This window comes from Poecilia mexicana, unplaced genomic scaffold (assembly GCF_051168715.1).
Source record: "Poecilia mexicana isolate PSO_F unplaced genomic scaffold, ASM5116871v1 scaffold_1, whole genome shotgun sequence".
Classification (NCBI taxonomy): Eukaryota; Metazoa; Chordata; class Actinopteri; order Cyprinodontiformes; family Poeciliidae; genus Poecilia; species Poecilia mexicana.
The window spans coordinates 18,455,917-18,478,562 of record NW_028263370.1 but is presented as its reverse complement, the minus strand read 5'-3'; the positions used below and the strand labels follow the sequence as shown (position 1 = coordinate 18,478,562).

The 22,646-nt window shown below is 40.0% G+C and overlaps 1 protein-coding gene across 4 annotated transcripts in view; it reads right to left on the bottom strand.

The window, feature by feature from the left end:
- Positions 1 to 43: 43 nt before the first annotated feature.
- myom2a (myomesin 2a) overlaps positions 44 to 22,646 on the bottom strand; it is a 33,707-nt gene continuing 11,104 nt past the window's right edge. For 3 of the 4 annotated variants that reach the window (XM_088005875.1, XM_015007682.2, XM_015007683.2), the window contains 28 exons: positions 22,298 to 22,459; positions 22,044 to 22,185; positions 21,121 to 21,320; positions 20,982 to 21,035; positions 18,650 to 18,777; positions 16,903 to 17,086; positions 15,287 to 15,461; positions 13,469 to 13,590; positions 11,752 to 11,939; positions 11,551 to 11,677; positions 10,495 to 10,673; positions 10,301 to 10,415; positions 9,478 to 9,637; positions 9,185 to 9,291; positions 9,056 to 9,100; positions 8,834 to 8,970; positions 7,589 to 7,733; positions 7,399 to 7,458; positions 6,604 to 6,671; positions 6,385 to 6,498; positions 6,216 to 6,303; positions 6,096 to 6,134; positions 5,223 to 5,328; positions 4,593 to 4,756; positions 3,718 to 3,754; positions 3,619 to 3,641; positions 3,352 to 3,407; positions 44 to 1,557 (listed from right to left, as the gene is read on the bottom strand). In XM_088005875.1, the coding sequence (XP_087862001.1) occupies positions 1,066 to 1,557; positions 3,352 to 3,407; positions 3,619 to 3,641; positions 3,718 to 3,754; positions 4,593 to 4,756; positions 5,223 to 5,328; positions 6,096 to 6,134; positions 6,216 to 6,303; positions 6,385 to 6,498; positions 6,604 to 6,671; positions 7,399 to 7,458; positions 7,589 to 7,733; positions 8,834 to 8,970; positions 9,056 to 9,100; positions 9,185 to 9,291; positions 9,478 to 9,637; positions 10,301 to 10,415; positions 10,495 to 10,673; positions 11,551 to 11,677; positions 11,752 to 11,939; positions 13,469 to 13,590; positions 15,287 to 15,461; positions 16,903 to 17,086; positions 18,650 to 18,777; positions 20,982 to 21,035; positions 21,121 to 21,320; positions 22,044 to 22,185; positions 22,298 to 22,459 (3,617 nt within the window). In that variant the 3' untranslated portion in view covers positions 44 to 1,065. Of the gene's footprint in view, positions 1,558 to 3,351; positions 3,408 to 3,618; positions 3,642 to 3,717; positions 3,755 to 4,592; positions 4,757 to 5,222; positions 5,329 to 6,095; positions 6,135 to 6,215; positions 6,304 to 6,384; positions 6,499 to 6,603; positions 6,672 to 7,398; positions 7,459 to 7,588; positions 7,734 to 8,833; positions 8,971 to 9,055; positions 9,101 to 9,184; positions 9,292 to 9,477; positions 9,638 to 10,300; positions 10,416 to 10,494; positions 10,674 to 11,550; positions 11,678 to 11,751; positions 11,940 to 13,468; positions 13,591 to 15,286; positions 15,462 to 16,902; positions 17,087 to 18,649; positions 18,778 to 20,981; positions 21,036 to 21,108; positions 21,321 to 22,043; positions 22,186 to 22,297; positions 22,460 to 22,646 lie in introns of all 4 variants that reach the window. The other variant, XM_015007684.2, reaches the window with a different exon arrangement.

The window sequence follows — 22,646 nt, the reverse complement described above, 5'->3', positions numbered from 1 at the left end:
ACTTTTTGAGTCTCACTTTGTGATGAAGCAGAGACAACAGAACGAGATTGATGAGTGTATTTTATTGTCATTACAAAGCACTGCAGAGAAAAGACAAAAAAAAAACAGGACAATCCACAAACAGATGGACTGGTCTGGCACAGGGATGAAGGCAGGAAGTAAATGTTTTACATTCCCAACAGCAGGCTTCAGTTATAATGACATTAAAAATTAAGTCTGATAGAAGAGAGAGAGAGCAAAAACTAAAGCCATGTTCTGGTGAATCAGATTTGTAATGAAAACTACTGTGGATCTAAAGTATTTGGTAAATATGAGTTCATTTTCCTGTCATAACTTCTTTTGCAAACTTAATGTAATATTTTACTATTTTTTATTACTAAAAGCTGGAAAACAGGCCTTTAGTTTGTCTGCATGGAGTTGGTGTGTCATTTCCCCCCCAACAATAATGATTTCTTGGAAATAAGGGAATAAAACGAGATGCAGGCGTTCAACTAAAACTGCTCTGACAGGGTCTGCTTATAAAACATTAACCTGCACTGCAAAAACAACATTTACCAAGTATTATTGTCCAGCTGATAGTGCAAGCATCTTAGTAAACTATAGAGACAAAACTAACTAAAATTTACTTTTCAGCAAGATATAGGAGTTTAAGTAAATAATTCCTTAATATTGATTTTTTTTTTTAAGTGCTATTTCCACTGGCAGATTAACGAAAAACACATGAAAAATGTCTTGTTATAAGTGCAACAATCTCCCAGTGGAGCTAGTACGTTTTCATGCGCCTGTATCTTGCTGAAAAGTTAGTTGTGTTTTATTTCTAGTTTTCCAAGACATTTGTACTAAACATAGACCTGTAATACTTGGTAAGATGTTGTTTTTGCAGTGTAATAGACATTTTTTCTCTTTTTTCTTCCTTCTCTTCTCTTGTAATGAATGTAAAGCTTGTATTTTAGTATAAGCAGCAGTTTTTAATTTTTAAGCTAAAGAAACTAAACATCTCCCATTTTCACCCTCCATGTTGCCAGCGGTGAAAGTTTTGCTCTCAGACGTCGATGCCTCTTCCGCTCACTTTCTGGGTGGGGTGGGAGACTTCATGAACCGGGGCGGGGTCGGGGACTTGACGCTGCGGGGGGGAGTGGGCGACTTGGTGCCCGGGGAGGGGGCGGGGGTCGGGCTCTTCGCGGACTGAGCCGGGGTCTGGGGCTTGGATGGGGTCGGGGTCTTGGCGGGCTGAGCCGGGGATTTTGGCGGCACAGGCTGGGCCTGCGGCGGCGGCGCCGCCGTTCTAGGCTGTCCCAGTTTGGGCTCGGGGATCGGCTCGCCGTGCCGGTAGACGCTGACGGTGATCTCCACGAACTCGCCGCCGTACTTGTTCCGCACGTTGATGCTGTACTTGCCGGAGTCGTCGGTGGTGACTTTGTTGATGACCAGGCTGGCGAACTTCCCGCCGTCGAACGTCACCCTGGTGTGCTCGTTGGAGGCCACTTCCTGCTCGTTTTTGAACCAGGTGACCTCGGGGGTCGGCTCGCCCCACACGGTGCAGGTCAGGCTCAGAGACTGGACGGGACGGCAGAGTTTAACATGATGTTAAAGTGTAACAAAGCTATAAAAAAAAAGTACATTTTACATGATGCCGTCTCTTTAAAGCTGTAGGTCTTTGGCTCATGGCGACATGTGCTGAGAATAAATAATTCTGTGTTTTTATCTCTTTTAGCAAAGCTAAAGGAAATGACACATTAGGAAATGCCCTTAAAGCTAATGCTAAATGATAGGACACTAGGAAACGCCCTCAAAGCTAAGGCTAAAGGATAGGACACTAGGAAACGCCCTTAAAGCTAAGGCTAAAGGATAGGACACTAGGAAACGCCCTTAAAGCTAATGCTAAATGATAGGACACTAGGAAACGCCCTTAAAGCTAAGGCTAAAGGATAGGACACTAGGAAACGCCCTTAAAGCTAATGCTAAATGATAGGACACTAGGAAACGCCCTTAAAGCTAAGGCAAAAGGATAGGACACTAGGAAACGCCCTTAAAGCTAATGCTAAATGATAGGACACTAGGAAACGCCCTTAAAGCTAAGGCTAAAGGATAGGACACTAGGAAACGCCCTCAAAGCTAAGGCTAAAGGATAGGACACTAGGAAACGCCCTCAAAGCTAAGGCTAAAGGATAGGACACTAGGAAACGCCCTCATAGCTAAGGCTAAAGGATAGGACACTAGGAAACGCCCTCAAAGCTAAGGCTAAAGGATAGGACACTAGGAAACGCCCTTAAAGCTAATGCTAAATGATAGGACACTAGGAAACGCCCTTAAAGCTAATGCTAAATGATAGGACACTAAGAAACGCCCTTAAAGCTAAGGCTAAAGGATAGGACACTAGGAAACGCCCTCAAAGCTAAGGCTAAAGGATAGGACACTAGGAAACGCCCTCAAAGCTAATGCTAAATGATAGGACACTAGGAAACGCCCTTAAAGCTAATGCTAAATGATAGGACACTAAGAAACGCCCTTAAAGCTAAGGCTAAAGGATAGGACACTAGGAAACGCCCTCAAAGCTAAGGCTAAAGGATAGGACACTAGGAAACGCCCTCTTTAGGGCGTAGCTCAGATAGAGGCTAACAAAGGGACCGACCAACTTTAGCTTGATGCTATTTTGTCCTGCTGGCTCCTGAAGGTAGCATGAGAAATGGACCAGCTGCATTTTGGCATTAATAAATTCAATTCCTGAATTCAACTCACTGACTCAGCATGGAAAACGGATAATTCTCCACACGTCAAGTTTGGCAGCGATTGGCATCAGGAAATACCAGTTTGATTAACTGGTTATAGATCCATTTACTGTCTGCCTTGTTTTCTATTTTCCCATCTGTGGTTTTGTTTAATAAAACATCGTTTACAAGAAAAACAAAAGTAATTTTAAGGTGTTACCTTCAGAAAACCAAAATGAAACTGTTTTTAATTTTTTTATTTTCTCTTACAGCTTTGCAGTTTATTTAGCTGCTAATCTGAGACTTCGGTAAAACCAGAAGAGTGTCTTTAAAAATGTGTTTTTGTCTGTTGACAGTGAACTGTGTGAACGGAGTTATGACATGTAACTGGGACGTCTTTGTCTTGGTCTGAAATAAGGTGAAATGTTTTAAAAATCTAAAATTCAGCAGTTCTTGATCTTGTTCTGTTTTTTTTTAGCAGTACATTGCAGCCCTGATGCTTTTATCTCGCTCTCGCATTCGTTCGTCAGGAATGCTGCTGCGGCAGTTCAGCGCTGACCCTTGACCTTCTCAGCACAGAGCTGATGTAAGCGTGTAAAACAAACATTTCTTTAAGGTTGATGTGGGCCTGAAAGCCTCTCACCTTCTCCTCCATGATGGTGACCACATCGGGCAGTCCGCCCACCACTCTGCCGCGGTCTGGAGCAAAACAAACATCAGGACTCAGAAACTCACATGAAGAACAAACAAAAACACATTTATGGAGCTCAAAGTGGGATTAAAATGTTGGTAAAAGTCCTTTACTTTAGGTTTTCTACCTTTCTCTGAGTTTATAATAATAAGCTAAATTTAATTATTGTGAGGGAATAAATACATGTTTGGTGTCAACATTAAAAAGAGATCTACTTACTCTTCTCAGCAAATGCAGCTGCCCTAAAACCCAAAAGGTTCAGTGTTATTAAAATGATTTCAATACAAATTCACAAACTGTTATATCCAAACGACTTACTTAAGCCGTAGATACTCTTCATAGGCGTCGGTGTACGCTGTGAAAACGAAATACATAAATCAATACATCACTGGACATGCTGTAAACATTTCATTAAGTCAGTTAAAATGTTTGTTTTAAAGCATGTTGGTGGGGTTTTTAGTGCTTTTAAGGGCGACCTATAATGGAACATTTATATTTTCCACATTCTTGTACTTCCATTTGGTTTAGTCGCTTAAAACAAACAACTAGCCATCTTTTGGCAATACCGTAATGTTTTTTGGTGTCTGGAAAATGAGTTGTTTCAAAAACCTTCTGACAAATCAACAAATGAGACGGAACTGAACCGTTACCTAGCAACCCAGAAAAGCCCAGCCCGTCTCCTAGCAACACAAGCTGAGTTCCCAAGACGTTTGGTCAGTTGGTTTTACTGCTGTATGCGTAGTACAATGGCTGCTGGAGAAGAGAACTGTTCAGTTGTTGACTTGCCATTCAGAAACCATTTGCCGACTTCTTATTGGTTGTGCAGGAGGCTCCACTTCTGCTTTTCAAAAAAAGTATTATTGAATAATTGTGCATCTGTTTGCAGCCATTTTCATGAACGAGCGTAAACGTTGAGTTGTGGTGTGGTGAGGCAGCTTATTGGTATTCAAAGTGTCAAGATGCCCTAAAGCTCAAGAGAGGCAGAACTGAGCAGATTAAATATTATCTAAGAATGAAAAAAATGTGATGAACGTTTTGTTTGGCCGCTGTATTTATCCCAACTTGTTCAAGGAGCAAAATCAGTATCTCTGCTCTGAAATGTGGTTCAAAATCCCTGACAGGTGCAGCTCTAATCTTAGATTATATATATATTTTTCGTAGCTGCATGTTTAGACGTGGAGGTAGTGTAATACCTTGTCCGGAGAGGTCAAAGGTCCGGGTGTGAGTCGTAACGCCGTCTGAGATCTCAATGGCGTAGTGACCCTTCTCCTTATCGGACGGATCACAAATCTGCATCCAGGCCATCTCTGCAGTGCCGCCGATCCTCATCTTCTCAGAGGAGGCGATCTTACTCTCCCTGCAGTCACACACACATCACCTTTAAGACTTCAAAAACTACACACACATACGAGTATATGAGTAGAGCACGTTTACAGTAGCGCAGAGTTAAGATTTTCCAAGTCGTAAAGCGGTGCTGTGCAATAAGAACTGGTTTGTGTTAAGGTATGTAGGTGTGTTACTACACGGTTGACTGTATGTCACAGAAATTAAATGAGCTCCGACACCATTTATGTTCATAAGTAAAACAAGTCCAACATCAGCAGAAGGTTCTCAGGCTGCAGACACTTTTTACATTAAAGAAAAAATCAGATAATACTAGATATTTATACTTAAACATTTCAATGTAAAACAGCCAAATAATCTCAAATTCAGCCTCCTATTTTGATCCAGATGTTACTAAATCCTGACGTGGAAATGGATGATTTCACGTCTGTTTTTGCTCGTTAGTGCTAATGAGTTGTGTGAAAACTCTGGTGATGTACTTGTGCTTCCAGACAGTCTTCATCTCCTCTGTGTAGTAGTTCATGTAGCACTGCAGTCTGATGCCCTCTGGAGTACACTGCATGACCAGCTCAGAGGCAGACGCACCTGAAACACACACACACACACACACACACACACACACACACACACACACACACACACACACATAGAGTCAGGAACCAGGAAGACAAACACCAGCCACCCACTCAGAGGGATTTCTGTCCAGCTGCTTTTCTTCTGCACCAGAAATCTACGGTGACTTCTTCTCTCCTTCCTATGAAATTACAACAACTTTTCAAATTGCATTACTCTCCAAGATATAATCCAGTTTACTGGTACTGCTGACAGTGGCGTGTTCTCATAGTGGAACCTTCAGTAAAGTCCAACTTTTCATTAAATGTCTTTATTCAGTGTAAAAAAAAACATTTTGTTTCTTTTAAACTGCTTAAATCTCCAGCCATTTTTACCCCAAATGCTTTGAAAAACAGAGATCATGCTAAAGTTGTGAGAAACGGATGCATCTGAAGGAAGTTTCAGATTATGTTGGCTTGTGGGCCCAACAGGAAGATTATACGGAAAAGCACCACACAGCTTCCATGCAGCACAGTGGAAGACGTGTGATGCTGTGGGCCTGTGATGCTGTTAAATACCAACAACTGATTACTGAGTAAACACTGGATGTAAGTGACCTTTACGAGTCTAAATAGGAATAATTAAGACGTACACAGACTTTATTATCATCAACTGAACATTTAAAATGAACATAATGAGTGAAATTTGATTGCAAAGCTCCAATAATAACAAACAAGTTAATTAATAAGAATAAAAGGAACCAAAATAAAAGGATTATATTAACAGCAGGTCAAACTTACCAGCATTGCGAGCGATTGCATTGATGATGTCATCAAACACTGAAAATCAGAGGAAAAACTGAATCAACACAGATTTGAACTTTTATGCAGATTAAACGAAGCTCACGCTGCCATAAATACCTTTGCCAGAAATGTCAAAAACAGAAGTGTCCTTTCCTTTGTCGTCACTCAGCACGGCTTTGTAAACGCCTTGGTCTTTTCTGGAGAACTTTAAAAAACACAAACATATTTTTATCCATCAGCAGCTGCATAGTTTCCCTTAGAGCAGTTTAATATTGGTGGTGTTTACCAGAGGCAGAGGAAGAGCGCAGGACCCAGACATGACGTTGGGCGCAGTCTCAGGAACAATCTCATCATCCTCCTTGTACCAGTGGAAAGCCGTGTCTTTTTTTACGTTGGCCACCTGCAAACAGGCGAAAACCCATTCACCTCAACAGCCCAGAAAAGATGGGAGGCTGGTGAAAGCTAACGTTAAAATGCATAAACACACGAGTTGGAAGCCTGTTACCTTGCAGGTGAGCATCACTGTGCAATCCTCAGTGACGGTGAAGTCAAGATACTCAGAGAAATGTGGACCTGCAGTGGAAACAAGATGAGAAAATCTCTTTTTGGGTCTGACGAAAGGCAGATGCATTAAAACTAAGGCTGCAACTAAAGATTATTACAGTGATCCACTAATTTATTGATTATTCTGATGATTACTCAATCAGATTTTAAAACCTGGACTTATTTTATTAAATTTACTTCAGTGGCTCATCAGGCAGATTTTTCATTTAGTCACTTAAACTTATTTTATCAACATTAGAAACAGATGTAAATGCACAATTCAATTCCCTTTTTAAAATATTTATTGCCTTAAATGCAATAATATAGCATTTCTTTAGTGCACACTTGATTGTAACAGGAGGCATTTTAAAAAATTACTTCTAACGTTAATGTGTGAAAAGTTCAGCTCTTTCTGCTCGACTTATCAATACAGTACAGAGCTGATCTGTTGATAATTTTTTGCATTAATAAATTAAGAGATGGATGGCAGAAATGCTTAATAGCAGTTTTATTTTTACAGAGTTTGAACCAGGTGAAGACAGGTGTGAGTCAAATAAAACTGGACTTAAGTCGGGGTTTGAGCTAAAAATCAACCTTTTTTAGCTTTACATCATGTTATAATGTCATAACATGATGTAATGAATTGATCGAAACAGTTAACGATTAATCAATCACTAAATTAGTTGACGATTATTTAAATCATCGATTTATCTGATTGTTTCAGTCTTAATTAAAATGCTAACTCCCTGGGCTCTACCTTGCTTCCTAATGTGCTCTTTCCTCTGAAACTCGGCCTCCTTCAGAGCTGCCTTGAACGCTGGAAAGAAAAATAGCAACATGTTCCTCATAAATCCACCAAAAGTTGAAATACTTTAACAATACCAGAGTTTACCAATACAATAGCTTGTCAGGTGATGTTTTATTTCAGAAATGTGGGTCAGTCTCACCGTCTCCCACCAGCACCAGGGAGCTCTGGGTCTTGGCTTTGCCGTCGTTGATCTGGACGGTGTACGTTCCCTCGTTGGCTCTGGTGAAATGATCCACGGTCATCTGGATGACCCCTGACGCTACATCATGGCTGATCTTCTGACCCTGAGCGAAACGGTCATTTAAATGCATCAGCATTCAGTTTGCAGATTGAACATGGCAGTAAATCTGGACTCCTGCTGTGAGGATCTGCTGATTCTGTGATCTTTGGTTTAGTGTCGTGTGTTTATGTTAGAAACCAGGGAGTCCTGACCCGTCCTTTGATTTTGAATGTCGGCAACGAGTCCCGATTGGATATATTTTAACCTTGTTTTTTTATTTTATCCACCTTATTTATCACTTAACATAACAGTGAGACTTTGTAACTCAAATGCATTGTTTTTGTTAGAAAAACTGTGTTTACACTGCAGTTTCTCATGGCAGCTCTCACTGCTCGGCTCGCTGTAACCGCGGTGCCGTCGGTGTTTCCTGTTCTGTTGCCAAAGTTTCCAATAAACCAGAAAAAGTAGCCAGACTTGTCACTGGTTATTGTTTTAATTCATCATGCGATTAATTGATTCACTGCTTATTGCGACAGGCTGAACTCTGACTCTGCGTCACCATTTGGGTTTAGAACAAACATACAGATACGGTTCTGGAAACAACGAAGGGCCCACTGCACAGAACCGCATTGAAAACCTGCTGGTTATTCCACCAAATACTGATCTCTGAGTTAAAACATTGCTATTGTTACTTCTAAACAAATATGAATTTGTTTTCTTTGCATCTTTTTTGTTATTTTGATCATTTCTCATTTTCTGCAAATAAATGCTAAATGTTTGCTTGGAGTTTCAGAGACATGTTGTCAGTAGTTCATAGAATAAAAGAACAAAGTTAATTTTACTCAAATATATGCCTATGAAGAGTAAAATCTGAGAAACTGATCATTTTTAGTGGGCTCTTAGTTTTTCCAGAGCTGTAAGTATCTGCTCTGGGTTGGGATTTAACGCCCGATTCCGATCGAGTCTGAAGCTACGTAGTCGGATCTGGACTTTCCTAATAGCAACCAAGTGAAACTAAAGCAGATTGCATGATAAGGATGAGGACGATGTGTGCTCTTTTCATTTCTTTGAGTAAAAATGTCAGGTTCAGTGAGGTTTCATACCATCGTCATCCTAAACAAACACAGCAGAACGATCGTCTGATTCTGAAGTGAAACGTTTTACCTCCTCGCTGGTGACCGCTTTGTCGTTAACGATGAACCTGTAGGACACGGACGGAGACAGCTTGACGGCCTGCAGCCAGAAACGAACGTATCCCTTCTCCAGAATCTCATAGTTGAGGTTGTGTTTCAGAGGAACGACTGCGCAGAGACAAAGACGCAAATGCACCAACATTTTGTTAAAGAGGAAAAAATAACGCAGCGGGTGTGATGGCAAGACGTTTACCTGGATGCCTGATGGCATAGCTGAGCTCAAGCATTGTGTTCAAAGCTGAGGAACAGAAAACAACCAGGAAGTCAGAGTGAACCAGGAGAGTCTGAACTGGTTCTGAAGGTTCTGAAAGCGATGACCTACCGTCCTCAGTCAGCGTGTAGCTGGATGAAACTCCATCGGTGTCGGTGACGACCACAGAGTATCTGCCCAAATCGTCCTTATCGGGGTTGGTGAAGGTCAGTCTGGAGCTGTGAAGCAGAGTTTAATATGAAAAACCACCAGAAAGGCCTCCTTACTGTTATCACTTAAAGGGCAGTATTACGTGTTTTCCAGGCTCCATTTTATGGCACAATAAGGTAATTATGTCACCTTCAGTTGTACATATATATTCTGCACAGATATAGACGTTTCCCCCCTGAAAAAGAGCAGCTTACGTTCTGCCCTTGGCTGTGATGGTGGCTCTGGGACAATCACCAATGGGTTTGTAGTTCTTTGACCACTCAAACTTGGATGTTTCACAGATCTCACAGGCCTCAAACGACAGGAAAACATCTCCGGTCTCCTCGTCCACACCGGCTACGATCTCTGTAGTTCCTGTCAGTAAAGATAAACAGATACCTGTTAGCATAAGCTATATAAGTTGCTTTTACTTAAAGGAGCCCTATTATGCAAAATTCACATTTTGCACATTTTTTTTTACTTCTATTAGGGTTTCAACTGGTTATAAAAACAGAAATAAGTTAATAAATTAATGTTTTTTGGTGTCTGGAAAATGACCTCTGGAACATAACGTTACCTAGCAACTCCAGCTGAGGCTAACTGTTACCTAGCAACCGAAGCTGAATTCCAGGATGTTTGGTCAGCTGGTTTTACCAATGTATGCCTACATAATGGCTGCTGGAAAAGACAAGGGTTTTGTTGTTGACTTACCCCATTTCTGCTTTTCAAAGATGTATAGTTGTATAAATGCTGCTTGCAGCCATTTTCACATGTGAGTGTAAACGTTGAGTTAGGGGGCGTGGCCAGCGGCAGCTTATTTGAATTTAAAGTGACAGGACACCATAAAACACCTCGGGATAAGCAGAACTGACTAAAAATCTCAATATCTAAGAAAGATTTTGTAATGTAATGATCAGGTTTTGTAACTATCCTAACCAGTTCAAAAGAAGCGTAACAGGTGACCTTTAATGAAACATACTGAGGTGAGGTTGCATCTAACAAACGTGTTATGGTTTGGCAGCGTTGATTTATTGTTACCTGGAAGAGCTTTGGCACAGACAGGCTCAGACAGCTCAGAGGTTTTTCCAACTCCCTTAGAATTGACAGCACGGACTCTGAAGACGTAGCTACTTCCTTCCTCCAGTCCAGTCACCTGTAGCAAACCATGTGGAGCTGCTTCAAGGTGCTAAATCTAAACTGGAGTCTTACAGGTAACTCATCAGGTCTCCTACCTGCAGGTAGCGATGACTCACAGGGTCTCCATTCAGAGTCACAAACTCACTTGAACCCTTCTTGGCCATATCCACAAAGTATCCAGTCACAGCACTGGCTCCAGTATAAACGGGAGCTTTCCATAGGATGACGAGGGACTGACCTCTGACCTCCCTGAAGCCCAGGTCATAGGCTGGGCCTTTAATACACAGAACAAGCAGAACAAAAGATAAAGTCTGGCAAAATCCAAAGTTTATTCCTAAATAGGACATTTACGGAGAACATATTGAACCGTTTTTAACATGTGAATGCAGGGCCGGATTTAGTGGCATGTGGGCCCCGGGCATCTGCAGGTTTCGGTTCCATAAACACACAAACGTCTCACAATGTCAGGATTCATCTGACCCACACTGGTAAAAAGTGGTTCAGGGAGCCTGAAGCTTTGTATCGTAGCACCAGCATGGTTGAATAATAACTGAGTGAAACTCAGTAGAAGTTTAAATCATCTGTCAAATGAGAGCTACATCTAGATACTAAAACTCAGTAGTGTCCTCAAGGGGGAGCGGCAGGGGGCGAGGCCCCGTCTGGAAATAAAAAAAATACATTTTATTTTTCATTTTTGAAAATGAAAAATAAAATAAAAAATATCTAAAAATAATATATTCAAATATATATATGCAGTTATAATTTTATCTTTAAAAATAAAATTAAGAAATTTAAACATTTTTAATTTTATTATAATTTTTTATATTTTATTTTTAAAAATTAAAAATAGAATTAAAAATCTTCTTATAAGCAGGATTTTAAAATTTAAACATCTATTTATATTCTACTTAAGATGTACTTGTAGGTAGATTAAAAGTTTGCAAATAGATAAAATAATAATAAAAAATAATTGTATAAAAAATGTTTTTAATTTTAAAATTAAAAATAAAATTGAAAATCAAAATATATATACATATACACACATTTTCTGCAACGCCACTACCAGAACCCTGAAGCTTCTGAAAAGGCTTTTATTGTTCCAGCTGGATTAATAATATTGGAGTAGTTAAAAACCTCAGAGGAACGGATACCTGGCTGCTCCATGGTCCAAGCTTCACATTTCAGCGGCATACTGGGAGCTGATGGCAGACCAACACCAGCTAGATTAGCAGCCTGGATCCTGAACTCGTAAAAAGTTCCCTCTGTTAGATTGTCCACCTAAAATAACAAACAAAGCTTGATTTTAATTACAGTTAAAATATAGTAAGAGATTATTGCTTCAGTAAACTCACAGTGCAGATCCGCTCAGTGACGGCAGCCAGGTTGACCTCCTTCCACACCAAAGTGTCAGCGTCCCGCTTGTCGATGTAGTAAGCGTTGACCTTGGATCCGCCTGAGTGTTTGGGTTTCTTCCAGGCCAAAGTCATGGAGGAGCCATCGCAGCTCAGCATGGTGATGCCGTACGGAGCGCTGGGAGTCGCTGAAAACGTCACAAGATCCCATCTGAACTTCAGACTTTTCACACATTCTCTTCAGGATTTGGACAAACATTTTAAAAACTACTGTTAGCAACAAGTATTGTGATCATATGTGCATAAGCGGTTTCTGATAGGGCGAATTGGGCATATGCCCAGGGCGATTTCTCCTCAGGGGCGGCATGAACTGTTATACTGGTAAACACTTTTGTAGTTAAATCTGTTGCCTGTTTCTACATGACAAATGGTGCAATTTATTATAATTGTATTTATTTTCTACAGTATTTATTTTTTGTATTTGTATTGTATAGACACGTTGCAATGTAACGTCAAGCGCGCAAGATTCTGCTAGCGAACAATGACTACCATTGGTTGTAGCTGTCAAGTTGTCAACATAACATATTAAAATCTTAAATGTATATAAAAGACGAGGAGATGCAGTGCTTAGCTACTAAATAACAAGGTCAGGAAAAAGTTTTAATTTAAAGAAAATATTGAGGGACAGTGAAGTAGGTCAGTTATGCTAGTTTGACTATGAAAACTTTAACATGAAGGTGTGCTGTGGAATTCTGAGTTTCGGTTCCGTTGAAAAAAACCCACACCATCTCTGACCGATCTTCAGTAAATTAAATTAGCTAATCTAATCTACCACCTCTATGCTGAGACGATGACTTATTAATATTTGCAAAATAAACATAAAACCTGAGATCATAATACTGTAAAGGACTGCTTGACTGTTTTTTGATGTTGAATCCTGATACACTAGTGGTGTTGTTGTCAGTTGCTACGGCAACAGGTCTGTGCATAGTGTGGCCACCACAGAGAGCTAGAAAAGGAGGATACAAGTTGTTCTTCACCGGTTTTCTGCATAATTTTTCCCTTTTCTATGATGCACTGCTCTAAATTAATACCTACATCTCCAGGTTTCATTTTGTTAACCAGATTGTTCTACCGCAGCAGCGCAGCTACGGATGGCAAGTAAATTAATCATCTTTTTGCCCTTTAGCGTTGTGCACAAGCGCAAAATTTCCAGATGTAAACAATAACATGCAACACACCATGGTATATGGTTTGTGCCTTGCTTTGTGTGTTTGTAGTATCATTCTTGTTTCTTGTGAATATTAACAGAAGTTTTGAGTGATGGTATGATGGTACATGGCATGTCGGCCCAGGGCCCCAAACAGGCTGGGACCGCCCCTGCACATGTGAACATCTGTGTTTGAACTTTTATTGAACCCAGTTTATCTGTGAAGAGTAAAAACTGGAACAGAGGGAGATGAAAGACGTGGTTTTGTTAGGGTGAAGGAGGAACAAAAGCAGAAGTGAGTCAGTATAGTTGGATATTAACTCGTTTTAATACATACCGTAATCCACTCCCTTCCCTGGACAGAACAATGAAATGAGACGTACTGAGGATGAGCTTTGCCACCTGTTGGGTTACCGTTTAACTTTTTATTTCAAACGTTTGTAGGTTTACCTGACCAGGAGTAGTTTGAAAATGCAGTCTGAGTCCAGAGGTATTTATGTTTCTTACCCAGAGCCGGCTCCACGGCGATGGGAGACGACTCCTGAGACTCTTCGCTGAGGCCAAAGATGTTCACAGCCTGGACGCGGAAAACGTAGCTCTCCCCTGGGATGAGGCCGTGGACCACAAACCTGACACACATTCAGTACGTTTCACTATAAGTAACAATCATCATCAGCACTCTGCCAGATTTAACTACAATGATCAGGTTTTCATGTTTTTGCAGACTAATATTAAGAAAAAACGATTGTATGGTTCTAATCCTGTTCCTATATGTTGTTTTTCAAACCACAGAAATATATTTGACGGGGTATTTAATCAGGTTGGGCTGTTCAAATCAGGAAGGAAAAACTATAAATTAAATACATTTTAAGATAAAATATTATCCATTTGGGCTTTTGGAATCACATACTGAATATTTTAAGCTTAGAACTGGTTTTTAATGGAAAATTACAGATCACTTGATTGCCAATAAAATAAACTTTATCTTTGGCTCAAATGCTTTAATTTGGATCGGGACTATAATGTGTTAATTTTGATTAATTAATTATGAAAATTAGATTTTAATGCAATCAATTGCATTTTTTTAATTAATATTTTTTATTTTATTTATTTTTTATTTACATACAAAGGTTCCTGCTGGAACCCAGTGTAGTTACATGTTTCTGGTACGACCATAAATCTGACACACAAGCTACATCCACAAACAGCAATAGATGACAAAATAGTTTCTTCTTGACCTGGGAGTTAATTTTTGAATCAAAAACCGATCCGATGAGACGCTGGAAAAGATTATTGTTGTGTTGAAGTTATGCTAAAGGGAGTTAGCCTGTTAGCGCAGCTGTTCCAGCTTAGAGTAGCATCTCAATGCTAAACGTGTAGCATAGCAGCAGCGACTACAGTTCACATTTCTACATTTGTGTTTTTTCAGAGGTTACATGAATGATGAGATGAAACATTTGAAATCTGGATGGATATTACAGCTATTGGCACCAATCTGATGATTGAATAACCTAAATAAGATATAAACAATAAATATCTTTGTTGCTGAACACGTATGTCTATTTCTTCAAAGATTTCGCAGCAAATGGGGTTGTTGAATTGAAAATGCTGCTTATTTTTGTCAATATCTGACTTTCGATTAAACTGTGATTAATTAATTACAGCCTCTGCCATTAATTAAATTAAAATTTTTAATCGAGTTACACCACTAATCCCAGGGCAAATATTAGAAACAGTGAGTTATCAGTTCGATCAAAATGTCTTAATTTGCAGACTTTACAGTTTGGTGGGGATCTCTGCAGAAGTTCAGCTGTTAATCAGGAGCTTCAGCGATTATTTAAATCATGTCAGATTTTACAGATATAACAAGAGGGGAACACCAGGCCTCTGTTTTGGGCCCACTTCTTATTTTGGTCCGGTCTTGGGCGGTGGAGCAAAACTGAGGACATAAAGTTTGTCAAAAAGCAAAACATTGAAACTGAAAAACTGTTTTGAATTTTCTTTTTCGGACTTGATGTTCTTTTCAAACTTTTGGCCCAGTTTGGCGTTTGGTTGGCGCCTCAGCAGAGCGGGATTGTGGGAACGTAACTGGCACCAAACCAAAAAGAACAAAATGTTCCCTGCTGTTACTTTCAGCAACCAGGGGAATCAGAAATTACTTTGAAATCATCATCAACATTCTGTGTTTATGTGATTCGCTGCTTATGTCAACACACAGCGGGACAAATTTGGTTAACCTCAGGTAAAAACAACTTTCCACCCCAGAAATCTCTCCCGGCAGTAGAACTGGAGCTGATCTGCCGTTCAGATCCCGGCACGTCTCACCTGTTATGTCTGAACGGTTTGTGGTTACAGGGGAACCACTCCTTGGCTCCGACAACCCGGCCGTCGATGTAATAACCCAGCAGGTTCTTCAGATGTTGTGGAGCTTCCCATTGGACAAACACAGACGACTTGGTGTTTCTGGTGGCAACAATCTTCCCCGGAGCCGAGGGAACACCTGTTCAAACAAAAACCATCCGTTAAAGAGGTCAGGATCCATTTACTGCATTTAAATTAACTTTGGAGTCAAATGGAAAATGTTATGTCGAAACAAAAATTCAGAATCGACAAAAAATACACATAAAAGTCACATTGATTACATTAGAATCATGTTTAAAGTCTCTGAAGTTGAGCTAAAAAAGGACAGAGAACAATTTTACAATAATCTAAGACATGAGAGCTTCTGTCTTCTTCAACACAGTAGTCAGGTGAACGACTCTGCAGTGTTTATTGTGTTTTTAGTGAAACAAACTGTTATAATTTATTTTGTGAAACAAGAGAGTGGTTTTGTTTTTCAAGACAAAGACAGTGGGAGACGAATACATTGGTGCCTTAACAGCAAACTGAAAGAGTGCATCAAGAAAAGAAAAGAACAGCATAGAATAGAATAGAATAGAACAGAATGAAATAAAATAGAATGAAATAGAATAGAATAGAATAGAATAGAATAGAATAGAATAGAATAGAGGAGTCATTGTTGATTTAAATTAAAGGTGCAAGACTTTGCATAAAAGTGATTTATGATTTTATTCATACATACCAACCGGCAGCTCGATACCTGCAACACACAGTCACTTTTTAAAAACCTGGCTAAGCTTAAACATTTTACATGTTGTGAGGTAAATATTTATATTTAAATCATGTAAAACTCTCGGCTCCAAACTACGGGGTGTTGTGTGGAAAGTTGCACAGTCCAAATTTTGAATAATTTGGGTTAAGGAGAAAAATATAAAAGTTAATTTTTCAGTCATTTCTTTCACAATATCATATCAGTTTCAAACTAAGTATTTAGTTTCACACCAACTATTTAGCTCCAAACTAAATATTTTTACTTGGAACATAAATATTTAGCTTCAAACAAAATATGTAGCTTAAAGCTAAATACTTAGCACAAAGCTACATATTTTCTTAGGAATCTAAATATTTCATTTGTAATCCAGATATGTGGCTTATTTAGCTTTCAAACTAAATATTTTGTTTGAAGCTACCGTTTAGTTTCCAAACTAGATAATAAATTAAATATTTAGTTTGAAAAAGACTTTTCCTTCCTTTTCTTTTCTTTTCTCTTATGACAGACTAAATAACCCAAATTATTGACTGTGTAACTTTACAAACGACACTCGTTAAAAAAACAATAATAATTTCATGATGCTGCTTTTCTATAAAACTCTGTTTGAATTTGTGGAGACAAACTGGTGAGATAATCCTCAATTTATCTCTTCAGGAATAAAATAAAAGTCAATAAAAATTTCAACCCAAAGGGAAACAGTCATGAGGCCAGCACTTTAAAACACACATAAAAGCAATTCATATTAAACACTGACACTTTGCGAACCAAAATAAAGATTTATTTATTCCCGACTGGCTCGGTGAAGCAGTTTAGACCTGGCTGCTCTTACCATCCTCATCGACCTTTTGGATGGGCTCCGAAGGCGCCGACGCCTCGCTGGAGCCGTACATGTTGACGGAAAAGACTCGGAACTGGTACTTTTGCCCATCTTGCAAATCAAAAACCGGGTAACGGGGCGAGTGCAGTTTGACGGCTGTGTTGATCCGCTGCCACGCTCCAGTGCCTGCTAAGCACTGTGGGAGGAGGGAGGCATAGATGGTAGAGCTCCCATGAAAACCCAGAGACTTCATGAACGCTTCAACAGCTCAGCTTGTTGGATAAATCTAAACAGACGGGAACTATTTCCATTACTGTGATGTTTCCAGCTTCCACTAGACGCTAAAAGCTGCAGTATGCAACTTTTATAAAACATGTTTTCTTTACATATTTGTTGAAACTGTCACCATGTTGTGACTGTATAGTATGAGACAGATAGTCTGTAAAAACCTGAGCTCCCAGTGCTAACTGGAAACAACCAATCAGAGCCAGGAGGCGGGTCTTAACTAACGATTCCTCCAATGATTCTGCTACCTCGATTATTAAAATTCCTTAAGGAAAATTATAATCTTCATTAAATTATGTTTTATTACACTGGTCAGCAGCCAACAAACTGTCTGGGGTTGTTCAACTGTTTTAGGGTAATTTTGACGTGCTGAACCCAAAAATCACATTGGTTTTGCTCAATCAGGTCAACTTCCTGAACTATGGATGCAACATGAGCATCAAAATGCACGGCTTGTTCTCACATGTGGATCAGTTTCCAGAGAATCAATGAGTGAAGAGCAGGAGGAGCAAAGAGATGGAGGATTTTACACAATTAAGACGTAATGTTCAATTCACATGGACTGACAGAAATCCAAGTTTATAACATTTAACTAATAGACTCTGTTAGAAAACTTTTTTTTTCTCCTAAAACCTGTTTTGGGTGAGAAATATTAACGGAAATGAACTGATAATGTCACAAAATTGTAATCAATTTAGTCAGAAGATCGGATTTCTCTAAATCAAATTAGAATAAGAACCTGACCAGATTGAGAAAAATGGATGCCATTTTTGGATTCAGAGGAGGAAAATATTCCCAATTCAGCTGAAAAAACATAGACAACATCCCAAAAATATGTCTTTGTAACCCAGTGTTATTTAGTGCACCGTGTTGCGACCGGGTGATTATTTATGTTGCGCAACGCTCTCACTTCCACCTACAAGTTGTTGACTAAACCTAACTGCTGGCAGGAACGTCCAATTTTCAAATTCGATCCGGGGGAATTTTCTGATGATGATGTCGGGATTTTATCGTTTTCCGGGCACCAATAAGCATCCTTACATTGACTGGCGCAATGCCTGGAGGACGGTAGCCTTTCTCCTCCTGTCACGTTAAGTTGCATCTCTGCAACTTAACGTGTTACTTGCACATTGAGCAGCAAGTACATGAGGTTGACTGACAGCGTTAAGCCCCTCCCCTTGGCTCTGATTGGTGGGTTTTGGCTGCATGTGGTGCATTTCTTCAGACGCCAATAACAGTTCAGTGAGAAGGTTCAGGAGATCGATCTTTTCACGAATTATCTGTCTCATATCATACACTAGCGACATGTTAACAGTTTTTAAATATGTAAAAAAACATTTTTTTAATAAATGTTACATGTTGCAGCTTTAAACTGTTTAGACAAGTGAAGGTTTACGGTTCTGTTTTGTGCAGCAGAGATGCTACTGAGTGTCTACTGATAAACATAAAGGGCGAACGGCGAAGCAACACGCACCTTTTCAATGACGTACCAGAGCGGAGCTCGTCCACGAGGGCTGGGAGGCTTCCAGCTCAGCACCACGTACGATTTCAAAATCTCTGACGCATGCACGTCCGTGGGCTCGCCAGGGAGAGTTACGTAGCCTGGATCGGGAGTGAATGCTTCTCAGGTTCAAAGCACACACAGCAGAAGCCATTGAAGGAGTCCCAGTATGAAGGCTTTGCTAAGATTTTCTGTTACTGAAAATTTCTGAGATTTTCAGTTTCTCTCCAACAGAGAGGAGAAAACTGCTCTCAACGATTCAATTTGTTTAATTATTTTAAGAAATAAACACCACCTGTCGCATGTAAGAGCTTAAATTGGATTTACTGTTTAGAAGGAAAGCAGGACTCCAGCAACAACCCTGTCTGTATCCTGTGTGTGTTATTTTCACTTTAATTTGATGGTTTTAATCAGTGTTTCGAGTTATTGGCGTAGGGTAGAGAATGACGAGTAATCAGGCTTAGTGAAAAATTAAACACTCTATTAAAGTGTGAACACAAAAGCTGAAAGAAAACAAAGTGGGAGAATCCAACGCTCAGTTAAAAAATTAATTTGTTAGAAATTCAAAGAATACTAAAAAGAGTTTAACCACCAACAAACCACCAGAAGCAACAGAAATGACCAAAACCTACCACTGAGGTCAGGTCTGAAGGAAGAGCTACACAGGGCGGTGCAACAAGAGAAACAGAAGGACAGATCTACAGAATCCTAGACAAACAGACCACAGAAACAATCCAGCATCTCCCAGCACAGGGTAAGATACTAGCAGGAAAAGATGGACCAAGTGGCTGGTTTGGTGCACAAAAACATCTGGAGAAATCCCAGGTCTAAACAGGAATCCCCTCTCAAAGTGGTGGAACGTAACGGAGCTAAGATCCAGTCTGACATCCAGAACTACACGAACAAAATGGCCGAACAACCAGATATTAAGACCATCGATAAGTAGCAGAGGACAGAGGTGGCCAACAGAGAAATACCAAGGAGCCAGGGAAATCTACCTATCCTCCTATCCAGGAAGCTATTTGCTAGCCAGCTATTTAACTGGCTAGCAAGCTTTTTAGTTAGCCAGATCTATCTATCTATCTATCTATCTATCTATCTATCTATCTATCTATCTATCTATCTATCTATCTATCTATCTATCTATCTATCTATCTATCTATCTATCTATCTATCTATCTATCTATGAAGCTACAACTCAACATCTGAATCATCTTGTACAACTTCCACACGTTTGCAGGTAACGCATTGATCCATTCAAACTGTTATATAAAAGTATAAACACACTGGTGAATCAGACTCTATGAAGTCTAATTATTAAATTTATGACCCGACTGACTCCATTATGTTGCGTCTTGAACCCACAGCGATGCTGGTCCGCTTCACCATCCTCTGAGATATCCTCACATCTCTTTTTTTTTAACTGGTTCTCTTTCTACACACTGTATATTTAAATTCAGTAGGGGAGTCTGGGGTAAGTTGAAAAACCTCCTGTTGCTAGGAAACGGTGACCAAATAGTTAGGAGGAAGGATCATTTGATGAAGTTTGTGAAGGCAAGAACCTCATGGGGTAAAGTGGTTAGACTTTTCCACTCTTTAAATTAAAACTTTTCATAAGAATTGTGTTTAGACCATAATAGATTTAAATTTGTTTTATGTATCAGTTGTGCTATGTATAAACTGAAGATAAAAATTTCAGCTGAAGGCAAACAGATAAAGTCAAAAAGGTAACTTTGGGTTAAGTTGAGCCATGAGACAACTTTTTTGGACATGCTATATTATTGAAACAGTTATGTTTACATTGATCTGACTGTTTGAAAGGATGCACAATATCCTGAAATACATGCTGATGTATAAGTTAGCGACCAAGCTAAATGTCTCATCTTACTCCAGGCTCCCCTGTAGTTTGGTTATATATGGGTCTACAGGCTAGAAAACAGGCAAATAAAAGGCAAAGTTTTGGAAAACAGTTCCCTAAAGGAGATAAAACAGCTCAAGACCAGGAGAAAATGGGTGTAAAACAAAGCACAACTTTAAACTTTGCTACTGTTTCAGTCCAAGCCTGAGGCATTTCTCAAACCTTTTGCTTTTGCTGATCACGACGTACGCAGATAATAGGATAAAAAAGAACGTAGAGTCCCATCAGTTTGATTTTAAATATGAAGAAATGTTGTTTTATTGTGGTTATTCCATGGCGGCGTGGAACAATGGGAACGGGTTAGTATTCGGTGAAAGTATGAATTATTCTAGATTGAAAAGGAGAGCAAAACTCTGCACAAAGACCAGCCTTTGTGCACTACTGTACCTTCCAGATCATCATCCTTGATCACTATGTCATATTTCCCTTCAATTTTTATCACTGGTTTTGGAAAGGAGGATAAAACATCCATTAGGATCCGCTGACGTCTTCCTTCCCCGTTCGCTGTATTTACCTTCGTCGGTACCTTGCAGGCGCTGACTCTCCGTGGCGTCGATGGCGGTCACTTTGCTAGACTTGCGTGACGGTCTGCTGATGCCTGCGCTGTTCACGGCTCTCACTCTGAAGTAGTAGGAGTGGCCGACGCCGAGGCCGCTCACCGGGAACTTGCAGACCTTTACCGGCGCCGGGTTGCACTGGACCCAGGAGTCAGTGCCAGCTTCACAGCTACGCAACAGAACAGGAGACAACATGGCAAAAACATTGAGACTGTTATTACTGATGGGTTTTCACCATCATCGGCAAACCTACAGATCCAAAATCTTCTTTTGGTTGGTGAGGTCAAAGGTTTTTTTTTTCCCTACAACAAAAATTTATCATTTTATTCACAAAAATTGCAGTATCTGCAGCACACAGTAACTTACAAAAAAAAACTAGCTTAAAACATTTTATGTATTGTGAGGAAAACATTCAACATTTAACAAATATGAAACTATGAATTATGGAATGTCATTTTTAAAGTCAAAAATCAACAGTAAAAAGTTGGATTAATATTGTTATAGGAGAAAGAAATGTTTTTATTCTTTAATTTATACATGTCACAGTTTCAAACTAAGCTAAGTATTTAGGTTTAAACTAAATAGGGAGCTAAATATCTATATTTAGACTAAGCATTTAGTTAGCAAGCTAAAGATTAGGCTTCAAACAAAGAAAACAAAGAATCAAATTAAATATTTAGCTCCAAATTAAATATCAACATAGGAAGGTAAATATTTAGATTGAAGCTATGCACTTAGTTAGGAAGCAAAATATTTGGCTTCAAGTTGAATATCTATCTCTGATCTAAATAACTTGTTTGAAGCTAGATATTTAGTTAGCATGCTACATATTTAGCTGGAGTGCTAACGTCTATTGACAGAGAGCCTGCAGTGCTTCAGGCTGCTGACTGACCGATCCACAAAGTATCCGGTGATTGGTGCCTCGTTGACCGTGTTGGGGGGTTTCCAGGCAACCAGGACGTAGTCCGAGTTGACGTCATACGCCTTGACGCTCATCGGAGCTCCAGGAGCTCCTTTCACAGCCGCAGGAGCATCTAGGAGGCAAATTAAAACAGAGACCAGAGGAAGCATGCAGCTAGACAGTGTAGGGCAGGCGGTACAGCTCTGACGTAGCTAAAGCTACGCTAACCGTATGTAGTGTCTCACCTGAGACAAACAGGTAGGCGCTGTGCTCAGCGGTGCCGTCCTTGGTGAAGATCCGGAGGGTGTAGAGTCCTTCATCGTCTTTGGCCAGCTGAGGAAGAGTCAGAGACGCCGCTCCGCCACCCACTGACATCTCCACCAGGTTACTGGGCTTCAACAGCGTGTCTGTGGGAACACAGGGTGGAGAAAGGAGTGAATGGATGGATGGATGGATGAATGAATGAATGGATGAATGGATGGATGGATGGATGGATGGGTAACGGTTGGGTGGATGGATGATGGATGGATGGATGGATGGATGGATGGATGGATGGATGGATGGATGGATGGATGGGTAACGGTTGGGTGGATG